Raw genomic sequence first — 15,254 nt, 5'->3', positions numbered from 1 at the left:
TGGCAGCTTCCCCAGGGGGATCTTCACCAGCTGGCCCCAGCCAGCTGAGAGGAGCTGGGGGAATGCTTGCCCCATCTCCTATAAAATACCCAGTGTTTCAAATCATTTTCTGGTCCCAGGGCATGCCAAGGTTGAGACCTTTCCCAGTTCTGGGTGAGCAGCACCAGTTCCTGGTGCTCTCCTGAGACATGGAACCCCACCTCCAAGCCCTTCATGCCAGCTCCTGCCTGCTTGCAAAGACTTGCCCTGGAGGGATGGAGCTGATGGGTTTAGAAGTGCCAGGAAATGGCTCTTATGGGCATGTATTCAGCTTTACCATTGCAGGGAAGACAGCTTTACTCAGATTCCTGGGAGATCAGAAATGAAGGCAGAAATGGAGCCTCTCAAGAAAGGGTGGAGAGGAGAAGGTTTAAGGGCAGGGCTGTTGTTTCTCAGCCCCAATCCTACCAGAGATCAAGGAGCATTTGGATAACGCTCTTAGGCACACAGTGTGATTCTTGAGGTTGTCCTGCACAGGGCCAGGAGTTGGACTTCGATGATCCTTGTGGGTCCCTTCCAATTCAGGATATTCTATGATTTTATGAAAGTGGCGCCTGGGTACTCCCAGGAATGCCTCGGTAATACTGTGAGAGAGAAGCTGCTCCAAAAAAGTGGCTGCTCTTGGGCTGGAGAGCATACAGAGACACTGCACTCCCTTCTCCCTGGGCATCCCCTGCCTTTCTCCTGGGCTGGGAGGCACTGGAAATCTCCCTGTTCTCCTGACCACCTGCAGCAGGGTGGCTTGTGGCTCTGCCACCAGCCTGACACAGCAGAATCCTAAAAGCAGATTCAAATGCCCTTCATATTAAAATAAAGTCATAGGAGCTTTTGGCCTGATGGATCCATGAACTCTGTGGTGAAGGGGCTGGTACTGGAGTTGGCTGAGGACCTTGGACACCACCTGTGTCTCAGAGCACATGGAGGGAGGGAGCGAAGCCATCACTGGGCATCACTGTAACACACCCACAATTTTTTAGGCCTTCCTTTGTGGGCTTTTCTATTTTTGACCTTCTGCCTAATCGCATAAGCTGCTTTCCAGAGTAACTACAGCATTTGCAGCTTTCATTGACTTCCTCTGAAAACATGAGTGAGGATTGCCAGGAGGGAGATGACAGAGCCACGCTCGCTTGGACATAGTTTATTCACCTGGATAGTTCATGGGCTTCAAATAATGCCAGACAGGCAGCTGGGCAAGTGAAGGGCTCGCAGTGCCCAGCTGGCATCTTGCAACTCAGAAGCAAAGTATGTGCTAAAGCAAGAGCTGTTTGTTTACAACTCTCTCCACGCAGCAGAGGCTGAACTAGAAAGCCAAATCCACCCTCCACTCCACGATAAACAGTGGGTGTTGGGTTTTAAGGAGCATCACACCATGACCTCGATGGCCCATTTTATGTGTGGTGGCATGGAAGGGAGCCCAAAGGTGAAAAGGCTTAATTAGTAATACTTGAAGCTGATTACCATGGCCCATATATAGGGTGACCTGCATCTACTATCACTTAGCATGGTAATGACTAAGTACAGTATGTGGTTTAAATATCTCCCTAACGCTAAAGCTAAATACATCTATAGCCCTAACCCTCTAATTGACTGATTCTAAATATGATAGATTAGCTTTCCATCTCATTATATGTATCTAACCAGGGGATGAGTGACCCTTGGATACTTGGTTTTTCATCTCTACTGTCCTACAACAGCAACTAAAAGAAAATCACTTCTCTACTCAGGTTTGTTGCAGGCTTATCTTGTACCCTATCTTGGAAAGCTGCTGGAGTCACTTCATGTTGATCATAAAAACAAGCTGCAGAATCCTGCTTTTATGTGGACACCAAGATTTAGACGTGTAGGTTTAACCTCTGTGACCTTTTCCTGATGACCTTAAATCATCGTGGGGCTCTTGCTGCCTGTGGTCATCATTCTGTAAACAACTGGCTCAGGGGCACCAGTGCCCAGTGGGAAAGGCTGAGAGAAAGGAGCAGGGAAGGCTCTTGGCACAAACAACAGCTTAGGCTTAAATTACCCTTTCTCAAGTAGGATGCTCATTTACATATTGTCTAAATAAGGGTGGTCCTGTGGAGAGCCAGGAGCTGGACTCCATGATCCTTGTGGGTCCCTCCAACTCAGGATATTCCATGATTTTATTCTTAAAAGAAGTTTCCTGATTCCAATTCCAGCTGTACAGGTGCTTTTTTCCCCGCATTGCACAAGCCCAGCTGTGAGGTCCTGCACACCAGGCAGGCTCCACTCCCTCAGGAACTGCTCACCACGGCCCCAGCCTGAGTGCACAGGTGGGTGGAGGACTAGGGCAAAGTCTCTGAGTGACCTCATGTGCCTCTTCCAGCCCAGCTGAGCACTAATAAGCTTGCTGCATTAAGGCTTTCACTCCAGGCCTGGGTAGCTCCAGGCAACTCCTTGCTCCTGCTTTGTCTCTGCCTAGGAACCAGTCTCCAAAGCAGGATGCTATGGGCCACCTGCCTGGTGTTGAAATCCAGGTGCTGCTGGGGGCTCCAAAGCGATTTGTTAGTGCTCAGGAGTCCCTGGGATATCCTCGTGCTCCCACCAAAACTGAGAGACACATACATGAGGTCACCCTCAAAATTTGACCACCACCGACAGGCTCCCTGGTACCTCCCTCTGGCCCAGGAGACACATCCCCTCTTGCTGGGAGGAGAGACCATCAATCCATTCCTCCCAGTCCCTCTGCCTAGGCCTGGCTAAACAGGACAGAAAGGGAGGTCAATGGCTTTATGCACAAGATGCTTTCAGAGGAACTGAGGATCACCCACGTCTAACAAACCTCCACTGCCAGCACAGCCATGGGCGCTGTGTTTCCCTCTATGTTTAACCCAACACAGAGGCCATGGAGCCAAAACAAAGGCTGGATACCCTTACAGTCACACTGGCTGGTCCAGGCAACCCCAACACATCCATATGTAGGCACAGAGTAATTGACCATGGGGAGATGAGCCATGGTATAATTTTGTCATTTTCCACTCAAGCGTCCAGGGCACTGATTGCAGTTTGGGGATTTTCCATGTCAGACAAATTACCAGACTCCACCAAAATAGCTGAGAGACAGCCCCATTTTGGGTTACAACATCTTCACCAGATGGGCACCGGCAGAACTCCCCTCTGTGTGTGCAGGAGACTTGGGGCCATGGTAAATTGGTGCAGTGGAAGGAAAATTAAAGGAGTGAGGGTAACAGATGAGAGAAGGCATCCTGAGCTGGCAGGGGAAACTCTTGCTCATTGTAAGCAAAAACAAAAGAGCCTTCAGTTGCCAGGGTGTAATTTAGACACAGGCTCTACGTGGCAATTTCCATAGGTCTGCAGGGAGCCCTGGTGAAACTTGGGGATGAAGGTTCCCACAAATGGAGGGATTTTGTTAAAGTCCAGGCCTAGCTGAGCATACTTAAAGGTCACTCTTGCCTTTTTCCCTCCAGTTAAAACTGAGTTTTAAGCTACAGAGATTAGCATTTGAAAGAGAATTTTACCCTGTGACATAAGGCTCAGTTGACCCGTTTCCTTAGGCAGCTGGAGGCAGGTTTTCCCCACTGTCCTGGGAGGTGGCAGAAGCACTGAGCTGAACAAAACCACCACCCATGCTTCCCCTTGGAGAAAGGGCTGGAGATGAGTGAGAATAAAGGGCCTGAGGAGTGGCAAGCAGAAAGGCTGCCCCAAGGAGAGCTACATGTCCAGATATGTCTATCAGGTAACAATAATTTAAGCTCAAGTCCCCAGAGTGCGTTCACAGAGCTTGAAAATAATGGTGACTCAGCTCCAGTTGAAATACTCACCTGTAATACTGCCCTCCTGCCTTGAGTCAGAAGGTTTGAGCTACTGATGGCACTGCCTTTGCTCCGAGTTTGGGAGACACCAACATCCCAGAAGCTAGAGGAAACACTGGCCAGAGTAATTTAAAAACCCAACGATGCAGTTCTTGGGGTGAAAGCAACACTGAATCTCAGTACAGAAGAAAACTGTGGTTAGCACCAACCTCTAACAAAACCCTTAACATCCCATTTCTTTTAGACTGCATTTGGGAAAAGAAAGCCACACTTTTCTGCAGGAAGTGTCTCTGGGCAGCAGAACAAGCCCGTCATGACGAGGAGGTTTGAAACTGCTTCCTGTCTGAGTCTAGAAGCAGATAAGATGGAGATACATAGAATTGCCTCTTACTCCCAGCCCAACCACAGCACACCTTGGCCAGTCTCCAAAAGGGTTCATTAACAACCCTTGCAATGTTCCTCTCCTGGCAGATGTGGTGGCTATAGTGGTGGTGATGCAGTTGTTCCAGTGGCTTGAAGATCTGGAGATCTTGTTCCTAGAATCATGTGAGCTAAAGGTGAAACAGGTTTCCTTTAAGAAGAAACACAGTTTCAGTTGTCATTGTTGTAGAAAAACTGAGGCTCTGACCCCAGTACATGTTGAACTTTTGAAAATGAGAGACCAGGTGATGAATAAACCCCTCATTTGAAGGAGGGGGAAGGAGGCCCTGGAGAAACTGAGTCACTAGTTTTGAGCAATCCTGAACTCACTGCTAAAACCTCTCAGCTCCACTTATATAAGACCTGTTGCCAACAACAGCCGTGGGAGCTCAGAGCTGGGGCGGGAGAGCTGACTCCGTGGGCAAGTTAAAACTGTTTCAGGGCTAAAACCTTCACACACACGTTACCTGCGGGAGCCCACGCAGAGAAGACTTTGTCTTTGTCTGACCAAAGCTCGTTTCAAGCTTCCTTCTTGAGATGAAAGGGTCTGGGGATGTTCCTCGGCATTTCCACCCAGCAGCCTTTTGCCACCTCTCACCATCCCTGAGACCTGTGGTCCCCAAATCTCCTCGATCACACCGCCCCCATGGAGGCAAAGACAACTGCCTTCGCCAGTGTGAATGGGGTGGAGATGAAAGGATGACTCTTGCCTTCATAAGTTGCCTGCAAGTGGCCTGAGGCTCTTCTAAAATATACTGCACCCTCTCAGTCACAACCCAGAGTTGTGACCCCATTTCTTAGAGGACACACTCCTGCCCCTTCTCTTTTCTAGCTTCTGCTACAAAGCGCGAGAGGGGAGACAGCCTGGCCTTCTCCCACAGCTTCCAGTCATATATAGGGATGTCACTGGGACACTGGTTGTATCAAAGTCGCCATCAGGACCAGAAGACACCCACGTAGCCTAACACCAACACTACTCCCTTTCTTCCATGCTTTTTGCCCTCCTGTTCTTCCTTCAGGCTTGGCTGCATCAGCAGGACACTTCCAGAGGATGGCAGCCCGAGCAGTGATGCCAAGCACTGTGACCAGGGGAAGCAGGATGGGCTGCAGAAGGCAAAAGGTGACAGGCTTGTGCAAGGCCTGATGCACGAGTCCAGAAATGCTGCTGGACAAGCCCGACACACAGCCACTGTATAGCACCTAAATGCCCTCCCTGGCCTTCCTCTTCTTTCTTCACTCCTGTGCCTCCTGAGGGCCGCATGCCCTGCTTTGTGGGTTTTGAGACAGCGAGGCAAGGGACCACACTGTGGTGACTGTACATAAAGAATAGGAAGAGATGGAAAAATAATTAAACTCCATGCCCTCTGTTCTCACAGTTTTATCACCCATCTCTTGGTGTTTGCTATTTTCCTCCATGCTCCAATGCCTGGCTTCACATCAATTCACAGACCCCAGCTTTCATCTAATAAAATTATAATTACATGACATTCCAGGTCCTGTTGATGTGGAGAAGTGCAAGTCAGGATCCAAAATATTCATAATACAGATGTTAAAAAAAGAAAAAAAAAAAGAAGAAAGAAAGAAAGGAGAGGACTTTGACATTTATTATTTTGGAAAGCTCGTGGTTCCTGAGTGAGCCGTGATTTTCAGACAACCTGACTCATCATTTCTGAATGCTTTGGTTTGGCAGCCCTGTATATATTTAGTAATACAAACCCTGACTTGCAGCTTCCAATGAGAATCCTAATGGCATGATAAGACATATTTTCATCTCATTCACGTCATTTCCAAATATCAGGACATTTACTTAGCAGGAAGAGTTGTAAATGCTGTGAAATGGTCTCCCTGGGGAGAAGCAGAGACCTTCTGGCTACACGCTTGAGCAGCTGAGCAAACCAAGGGAGAACAGGCAGCAGTGAACAGCTCTTTACTTTCTGGCCAAAGGACAGAGCAGATGATCCCAGACACGTTTTCCTCTTCATTGCTCCTGGGCATTGCTAATCGAGTCCTCATACCACAACCACTGGAGCCTCTCTCAAATCCAACTGGAGAAAGAGCAGCTTCTGCAGGAGCACACAGCTCCAAGGGAAAATACTGCTGCAAACCATATAGGACTTCACAAGGAGCGAGGAACCTCTGCCAGTCTTTGTGAATACATTCAAAGCATCGTCAGCCAGCAGTCAGAATTGCATTTTTTACTTTAAAAACCCTTAGGCAGTGGGAGTCTGTGGGATTTTTTTTTCCATTGCCTATCAAGCAGCGGTATTAAAAATTATGTCTTTGGCAGCATAGCCAGCCTGAGTAGATGTGAGATGATTTTCATCTATTCATCCTGGACCATCTGCTTCTTACCATCAACTTTCAAAGGCCTTGAAGGAGATGTAGGCCACTGAATTTTATAGCTAAATTTCACATACCTCTTTGAAAATGAAAGGATTGCACAGAACGCAAATTTAGAGACATCAAAGGGATCTTCTCTTTTCATGCAAGCACTAAAAGCAGTGCAAAGGGAACTAATTACAATTTGCTCAATTGCCAGATTTCACACTGGAGCGAATACAAGCATTTTATGCTTTAAACCTTACAAACTCATGGCTGCCAGCTTAATATACTTCTAAAGCCAGGACCAAATTAATAGACTAAAACCATCTTGCATCCACTGAGGCAAGCAACAAAGCCAAAACAGTTGGCAGGGTAGCTAATGGAAAACTCCTTCTTTTTTGTATTCCTGCTTTTTTTTCTCTCCCCTTTTTTTTAATAAATCAGTATTTATTCACATATCAAATGCCAATGCAAACACTAATTCAGCTTTTTCAAAAGCAAAGCTATTGCATAGATACTTTTTATTGAGCTGATCTTCATCCCTGCTGCTGACAGAGTCTGAGGAAACATGATTGAAATGGCAGCTCCTCATAAAAAGTATGAGAAAGTTCAGGGATGTTGGCCAAATGTGGCTGACTCAGGATCTGCTGACTCGAGCAGCTCAAATCATTACAGAGACATGTGAGTTCCAGGCAGGCAGTGGAGGGGAAGAGATGCCCTAAATTATAAAGGAAGATCCAGGGGAAATTGTGAAAACCAAGAAAACTCCTGTATAGCAGAACCTTTGGCTTTTAAGTCCATCCACAGATCTGTCCATGAGTTTGCAGTGAGAACAATGGTGACCCTGACACCACTTGAAATCTATGAAAAGTAAAGCTGGGGAAGAAACTCCCTTTGGCATTTCATCTCCATCAAGCCAAGCCCTGGGCCAAAGCAAGCACTGGCTGGCCAGAGCAGGAGCTTTTCCCGCTCCCCAGGGTAGCCTTAGGCACCATTTTATATCCTCCAGACATCTACAAACTTTCTGATTTACAGTTCCCAACAATCCCAACAGAGCACCTACAGATGTGATTTAGTTTCCACTCCCTAAGCTTTCAGGATGCAGATTGGTGGGTATGGATATGATATGACATGATATGATATTCCCACACCAATAAAGGTCTCCAGAGGTGACTACTGCACATTCTTCAGTGGTGTAAATACTCAGATCCTGGGGCCATGGAGATTGGATCACATTTTGATGCTGAAGGCAACATGTGACACTAACTTCTCCAGCAGGACATGATTCCATAAGCCAGAAGCCCCAAAGAATAACACAAGCAATGAAACCCTTGGGTGATACCATTGTGCTGGCAGAAAAAGGTTACAAAAAAAGAACTTCCTGTTCTCCAGCACTGATCTCTAAGGAAGGACGGATTGTTCATAATCCTTGACAGTGGCAGACTCAGAAAGCCATCAACACAAAATTCACAGACAGTTTTGGGGCTCCCACTCTCAGTGTCCAGCTTTGCTGCACGCACTTACCCCTTGCCAAGCAAGCACTGCTGCAGTCCTAACACTGGGAAAACAAGCGGGAAATGGAGTGAGGAGTTGCCCAAGGTCATGTCTGCACCAGGTGGGTGAACACCACGCATAATTCACATGTGAATAACATGCCACAAGTGGGCCCCTCATGCAAATGCATCCATCCCTGTACTGTTTCTTCCTATATGGGAAAACAATTCAAGCTAGCCTGCATGACTGGTTCTCAGATCATTTTTCTGGATATTTGCTCTTATTTCTCCTGCTTATATGACACAACTGTTTTTCCTCCTCTCTTGCCCCACTTTGAAGGAGCTGGGTATCTACAGACCAGCAAAGGGATGGGCTGCAATGTGGCCACAAGATGCCCATGGAAGGGAAGGGATATCAGAGGATGAAGCTGTCCTTACGTGACAGAGGAGATGCAGGAAAGAAAGAGGGAGAACTGGGGTAACACACAAGCACAAAGGCATGAAGAGTCCAAGGGTAACTGACCCTGTACCCCACCTGTCAGACAGTTCAGTGATGCTTTAGGGGTAGAAGTAAAAGGTAGGTCTCAGTTTTGATTCCTTATTTCCAACTTGGTTTCAGAGGAGGTGAGCACGTACATACTGGGGGGTCTGTGCTGTAATGGGGGTTAATTTCCTTGCCAAAGGCTTCTGCTCTCCTACACCACCTCCACAGCTGCAGTGGTGCCAGGTTTGCGCAGAACTGCCCCTCTCTGCTGCACCTCATCCTTCTCTCAAGTTATAGCTTGTGAGTAGCCCTATACAAACATCATTAGTTTTGCAAGAGGTTAGAAATCCTTTTCATTCTCCAGCAATTCATATCTGCCCAAGGAAAAGGCTATAAACCTGTCATACAGCTTCAAGCCCATCAAGGAGTGCAAAGGTGTGCCAAGGAGCTACAGAAAAATCATCCAGCTTCCAGGAGAGCAGGGAAAGCACAGATCCATCTCCCAGAGCACCTGGTTTCTACAACCTGCACTGAAAAATCATCTCAGTCTGCTTGTACTTGAGGCCACAACCAATAAGAAGTGCCCTGTGAGTAACAAGCCCTTAAACCCAAACCAAACCAAGTCACCCTGTATCTTAGATAAGGTTTATCGTTCTCAAGGAAGAAAAGTTGTCCTTTTGTGTTACCTGTTGGTTGACACCTCTGCTTTCAAGCAGTTTGCCAGCTCTGCGGCTCCCATCGCAATAACGCTACAAATAATTTAAGTGCTACCACTTTGGATCAAAATTTTAATGAGGCACTAAACCCACAAAAGGGGCTCTGTATAGCATAATTAAATAGAATAGGCCTAAATAAACAGTAAGGTTTTACAAGTTACATTATAGTTGAAAACAGCTGGGAGGCAAAGAAAGGAGCATTGAAGATGCATGATGTAAAAAGGCATTTCACAGAATGCAAACACTAAAACTTTTCATATCGCACAAACAGTAAAACACTACGAGCACATGACTTCCCTTTGATTTGGAAGAATCTGTGTGGGGCACAGGGCATTTGTTTTTTTCCTTCTGCAAGTCAGCACAATGAAATATTTCACATGGGAACCCAAACAGTGGCAAAGAGAGCCATTTGTCCTTCGGAAAGAAATAAATACTGCAGAAACAGGTAAAGTCAGTAGGAACATTTGGTTCAGTCAGGCCATGGGATGTTGGATCACGCCTCCAAAACGCTGGACAGTGCTGGGACTCCTCAAAATAGTCTTGCAAACAATCAGAATTGTAACAAGTCTATTTGGCTCAGAGCTGCAAGACACTTGTTTCATGCTCACACCGACTCCTCGAATCCACTGCAAGCAGTGACATTCAGGCTGAGCCAACCAGCTCAGCATTCAGTGCTCTGTCTGCATCAGCTATTTACAATATCATGCTTATTCCACCCTGTCAATATTTGATACAAGAGCTGCATAAGTCCTACAAACAGGAAGGTTTCAATTTCACATTAAGGTAACATTGACAGTGGTGCTGCTGTATCGTGTAAGTCAGTGCATTTTTACTCCTTGAGAATGAAATTACTGGTAAACTTGGCTTTCATTTCATTTCCCCCCAGTCCTCTCGGCAGCCCTTCTCCAGAGCCATAGCTATTGCTGCAGTTCTGGGCTGGTGAAAGAAAAGTTTCTAAATTCATCTTGGTTTATCATTGGAAGAATCCCTTCTTCAATGGGAGTCAGGATGGGCTCTTCTTTTATAAAATCTGGATCAAAGTTGCTCACGTCATCTTTGGATTTCTGTCAAATGGAAAAGACAAAGGAAAGAGATGTCAAAAGTATGTATCATCTGCCTGATGATCTGCTCTGCACCTTTAGTCCTGAGTGCATTGAACCATCACCTACATAACCGAGGCTGAGCTGACTGAGAGCTGTTTCTGGGGTTGGACTGGGAGCAGTGCACAACCTTTTCGAGCCTCTGCAGGTTTCTGACCGGGAACCCACTCTCAGATTTAACTGGCACTGCCTCTGGGGTGTTCCCTGCCCAGACATGGCAGGACAGGGCACAAAAATCAGTCCCTTCCCTCAAATGGCAGCACAGACCCAGATATTTGAAGCAGTTATCAGCTCTGTTATAACTCTACACAGTCCCCCCTTATCTGCAGAGCATATCAGCTGGGTTTTGGGGAGGGGGTGGGACGACACTGCTCCATGTGCCAGCCATTAAACTTGCACAATGATGAATTACTGGGCCGTGGGAAGACAAATGGCTTGCCTCCAGGTGCTGGATTCCTTGCTGTGTACCATAAAGTGGGACTGTTTAGAATACACACACACAAACTGGGTTTGTGGCACATTTTCATGAGGCACGTGTTTTTCCTGTTTTATTGACACTGAAGTTCAATAAAATTTATTGACATTGAAGTCTAATGTTCCCAGACCTTGTTCAGCTCACGGTGGACTGAGCAGGCTCCCTTAGCCTTTGATTTGGGTCAAGGAACAACTCAGGAGTCTGCTGTTGAGCTGTCACACCTCCCCTGAATCCCTGATCCTGCACCCCTTGATGATGGAGCAGGACTGGGTGGACCATTGCCACTAAGAGCTTGCAGAGTGACCACAACATAACACAAACCATTCCAGGCAACAGTTCCAACAAGGAAGCCACAGAGACCATCTTGGAAAGGCTATCCATGGAAAGCACCACTCTTCTCTCACAGAGTACTCTTAGGGCTGTGTAGCACCACTGGGGAAAGGGACAGCACCACGTCCCCTTCATCCTCTCTGCCATTTGAACCACTCAGCTGACAGTGGCCTGAGCAGGGAGCACTGTGCTTGGTGTTGAACAGACAGAGAGAAACAAGGGAGAGACAGCCCCGTTGTGAAGGGTTAGGTGGAGTGAGCAGGATGAGGACTACTTACCCTGTTTTATCTTTGGGGCAAGGCAAAGGGTGGTCAGGTGCCTAATCTGCTGCAGTGTTTTAACAAACCTGCACCTTTTCACTGAGCTGCCTTTGAAAATCTGGTATGGAGTGGAAAAGCAACCTGCACAACATCAGGTGGCCAACCAGCAGCCAAGCCAGAACCAGAGATCTCACCTCCCTGCTCCTGGGGCAGGCCTTGTGTGTCAAGGTTGCCCTTCCTTCGCCTCCTTTCCTGTCTCATGGGAATAAATGTGCTTCTAGAGCCAAAAAGAGGAAAAAAAACCCCAGGAATCCCTTTCCCCCACCCCTCTTTGCCACATACAATTCGGGGCCTGAACGGTGGCTCCATCTGGCGCTGGTTCAGCAGGTCCCAGTCCAGGTCCTTGAAGTAGGGGTGCCGCAGGATCGCGCTCTCGCCGCCCAGCCCGGGGCTGCCCAGGCGCATGGTGGGGTTCTTGGTCATGAACTGCAAAACAAAAAGGGCTGTTTGTTTCCTCCCATCCGGCACAGCCACGGGAGAGGGACCTATTAGCAGCTGCACAAAAGCTTGTCCTCAGCTTTCCTGTTGAACCCAGTTGCTGGCCAGACTTCTCAATGTCGCTGTGCTGGAACCACATGTAAGGAACTTGACTCACTCTCCAGAGGAAGAAGTCGGGGTGTATTTCTGCTTGGCCCTTTTTCTTTTAGTGAAATCCTTTATTACCACAATAAGAAAAGAAAGTTGAATTGCATCATTAGCAACATTACAAATGTTGCCCAGTGGGTTTGGTCGTTACTCGTTTCTGTATTAATTTCTCAGGATTACGAGCTCGCTCTCAAATGCTGCTCACCAGCCAGCCAGGCTTTGGCCTGGAATCAGTCCTGAGCTGTGCCTTTTTCCTAAATCTCAGCCTGCTGAAGCACTGCCAGATGCCTATGCTTTCCTTCCTGTCACCTCAGGAAACAGAGGAAAATGGGCAAGGCGCTGGCTTTTAGAGCCCCCCCGACCCTGAGCAGACGAGAGCAGGCAGGCAACAGTCTCCTCCCTCACTGGTGAAACACTAATAGAGGATTTCATTTTGTAGCATTTTTATTCTGCTACCAGTGAAAAGAAATCTCAAACCTCAGCCAAAGTGCCCTGACTTAACAGGGAGCAATGAGGAAAGCTGTACATCACGCAGACAGTGAGAGAGGGCCCCGGTGGGTGCCCTTCAGGTCCCAATGAGAATGATGAAGTGTGAGTGCTGTAGATATTTCTTACAGGAGAGGAGGAGAATCCTTTCCCCAGGAAGGAAAAGAGTCTGGTTGGCTTGTTAATTTAGGATTATAGTTCTTAAAAATTCAGTAATAAACAATCTTTCCCCTTCCTTCGAATATTTCTAATTCGCTAGAGAAACCAGGTTATGTTTAAACTGGGAAAATAGTTGCTTTTATTTGCCTATTGAAACAGGAGCATAAAGCAAGCTCCACTCTGGTGGAGGTGTCCAGACGATTTCCTGGAAGATGAAAGAGCATTATGTTTAGCAAATAGCTGAACCAGCCAAACCAGACAATCGGTCACTGTTTCAGGAATGGCCAAGTCTGCTGCATCTCAGCAATGGGGAAATGAAAAGAAGGGGAGGTGCAGTGAGAGACCAGCTTCATTCTGACTGCAGGAGCTTTTCACAAGGTACAAATTCTCCTAGGATGAGTGGATAAAAGGTCTAGTCATTCCCTACCTAGAAAGAAGACAGGGAGGAGAAAAACAACCGCCTGGTTTACAGAATTCTCCCCAATACTCCATTCTGAGGGAGCTTCAGAGCCAAAGCAGATGGGACATCTGCAGCTGAGACCTCGCAGGACCCCAAAATCTGCTGACATCAGCGCAAGCCCCACAGATCCAGCCTGATCTCCTGAGCCCTTCAAGGACATGTGCTACTACAGGATTCCCTACAGTAGAACCTTTTCCCAGTATTCCACCCAAAATATCAGTAGAAAGAGCTGCAGAGTGCACCCAGACCTATAAGAGGAGTCACTAGGACTGCACAAGGAGCAAAACACCCGTGGCTTTCCACAGCTGGGCTCTTCCCATCCTTCTCTGGACTCTTCAGCCCTCAGTGATGCAGCATTTCCAGGGTCAGGCTCAAGGACAAGCAGAACTTCTGTGTCTCCCCAGCCCTTTTAGCCTGTTCTTCTCCTTTCTAACAGCAGAATCCCAACACAATTTGTTTCCCAAGAGACTGCCCCAAAATTTCTGTGGGATACTGATCTCCAGACACAGTTTGGTTTCCAAACAAGAAATGGGTCAAGCCAAAATCTCTCAGAGACCTGGTTCAGACAAGCCTTTGCAAGCCTTGAACTAGACTTCTTTGGTTTGCAAAACAGGCCAGAAACCTCCTGGCAGCCCTGTCTTTCTCTAGAAATTCCTTGCCCATCTTCTTTGTCCCCAGAGATGGATATCTGCACCTCACCAATTCTTATTTGCATTGCTGGAACACCTAGAAAGCACAAACAAGATCAGAGCTTGCTGGTGCTGGGAGTGGTACAGACCAAAACAGCCCAAAAAGACAAGAAAAAAAAAATGGAGAAAAGAGCTGTGAATAAGTCAAATGTCTCCTGGCTCCCGCCCTACTGCCGCCTCCATTACACCAGGAACCTTCTGCTAAATGTGGAGAGGGAAAAAAATAATCATGAAAGAAAATAATCTCTGAAAAGGACTGGCAATACACTTTGCTTGGGTTCCCACTCATCCCCAACCATATAAGACCAAAACCTGAACCTGACTGCTGATTCCCAGACCAGTTCAGAGACCTGGGATATAAAAGTGTGTTTACATTCCTATTTACTTGATTTATTCCGCATGATGCCAAAACTGCACCAAGTGAAGGCATCCAGTGCAACAACCCAAGAGCCAACACAAATACATTCCTGGCGGCTTAAAACACCCTTCTTGCTAGGACAATGACGATTAGGCAAAGGCCATGCCTTGAGGTGGTCTGTTTTGGGCTCTGAAAAAGTAAAACAACATTCAAAACAAAATGATTGTCCAAATTTGACTGGCCAGCTCTGGTTTATGTATTGGATCCAGAGATTGGGAAACCTCAGCTGGGAAACTCTGGGCACCATCTACACCACAACGGGTGCCCAAAGGAGGCAGGAGGAGAGGAAAGGAGTCAAATTCACTCACTGCTGGAACATGTTCCCCTGGTTGGCTGCTGAAAGCGACGTCAGGTTGCCAAAAAAACCTCAATTATTGCTTACCTCTGACAGGAGTGAGCTGACCTATGGAATACCCAATCAAACACCCCCTTCCTCTGTCAGGCAGGAGCTCAGCGCTGCTGCCTCTCTGTCTCTGTAAAAACAGGGTTGTGAAGCACAAAGGGCAGCACCATAAACCACTCTGGACAGGCTTCTCCAAGCTTGTTTCCCAGGTACTTGAAGTGTCTAATTCAGGCTAGCAGGGCATTGAAAGTGAATATAAATCAGGCACTCTACAAAGTGTATCAACATAACATGAGGAGGCTCCCCTTTCATGGCAGTCAAACTCACACTGGTTTGCTTCAGCAAAAGGACAAGACATAGAACAGGTATATGGAACAGATATTCCAGAGGCACTGTGGATGCCCCATCCCTGGAAGTGTTCAAGGCCAGGTTGGACAGAGCTCAGAGCAACCTGATCTAGTAGAAGGTGTCCCTGCCTGTGGCAGGGGTTGGAACTTGATGGTCTTTAAGGTCCCTTCCAACTCAAACCATTCTGTGATTCTCTGATACCATTTCAGAACACAGTTGATCTCTTACCATTAACTTACAGCCCTGATAAATGCACTGTACACTGTGCTGAGACCCTGCTAC

The 15,254-nt window shown here is 47.2% G+C and overlaps 1 protein-coding gene across 1 annotated transcript in view; it reads right to left on the bottom strand.

The window, feature by feature from the left end:
- Positions 1–9,320: 9,320 nt before the first annotated feature.
- The window catches only part of PRKCH (protein kinase C eta), a 118,498-nt gene continuing 112,564 nt past the window's right edge, over positions 9,321–15,254 (bottom strand). The window contains exons 13-14 of the mRNA XM_027638224.1: positions 11,767–11,910; positions 9,321–10,323 (exon numbers count right to left, since the gene is read on the bottom strand). Of these exons, the coding sequence (XP_027494025.1) occupies positions 10,177–10,323; positions 11,767–11,910 (291 nt within the window). The 3' untranslated portion in view covers positions 9,321–10,176. The remainder of the gene's footprint in view (positions 10,324–11,766; positions 11,911–15,254) is intronic.

This window comes from Corapipo altera, unplaced genomic scaffold (genome assembly GCF_003945725.1).
Source record: "Corapipo altera isolate COAL_440 unplaced genomic scaffold, ASM394572v1 23, whole genome shotgun sequence".
NCBI lineage: Eukaryota > Metazoa > Chordata > Aves > Passeriformes > Pipridae > Corapipo > Corapipo altera.
This window is presented reverse-complemented; position numbering and strand designations above follow the sequence as displayed.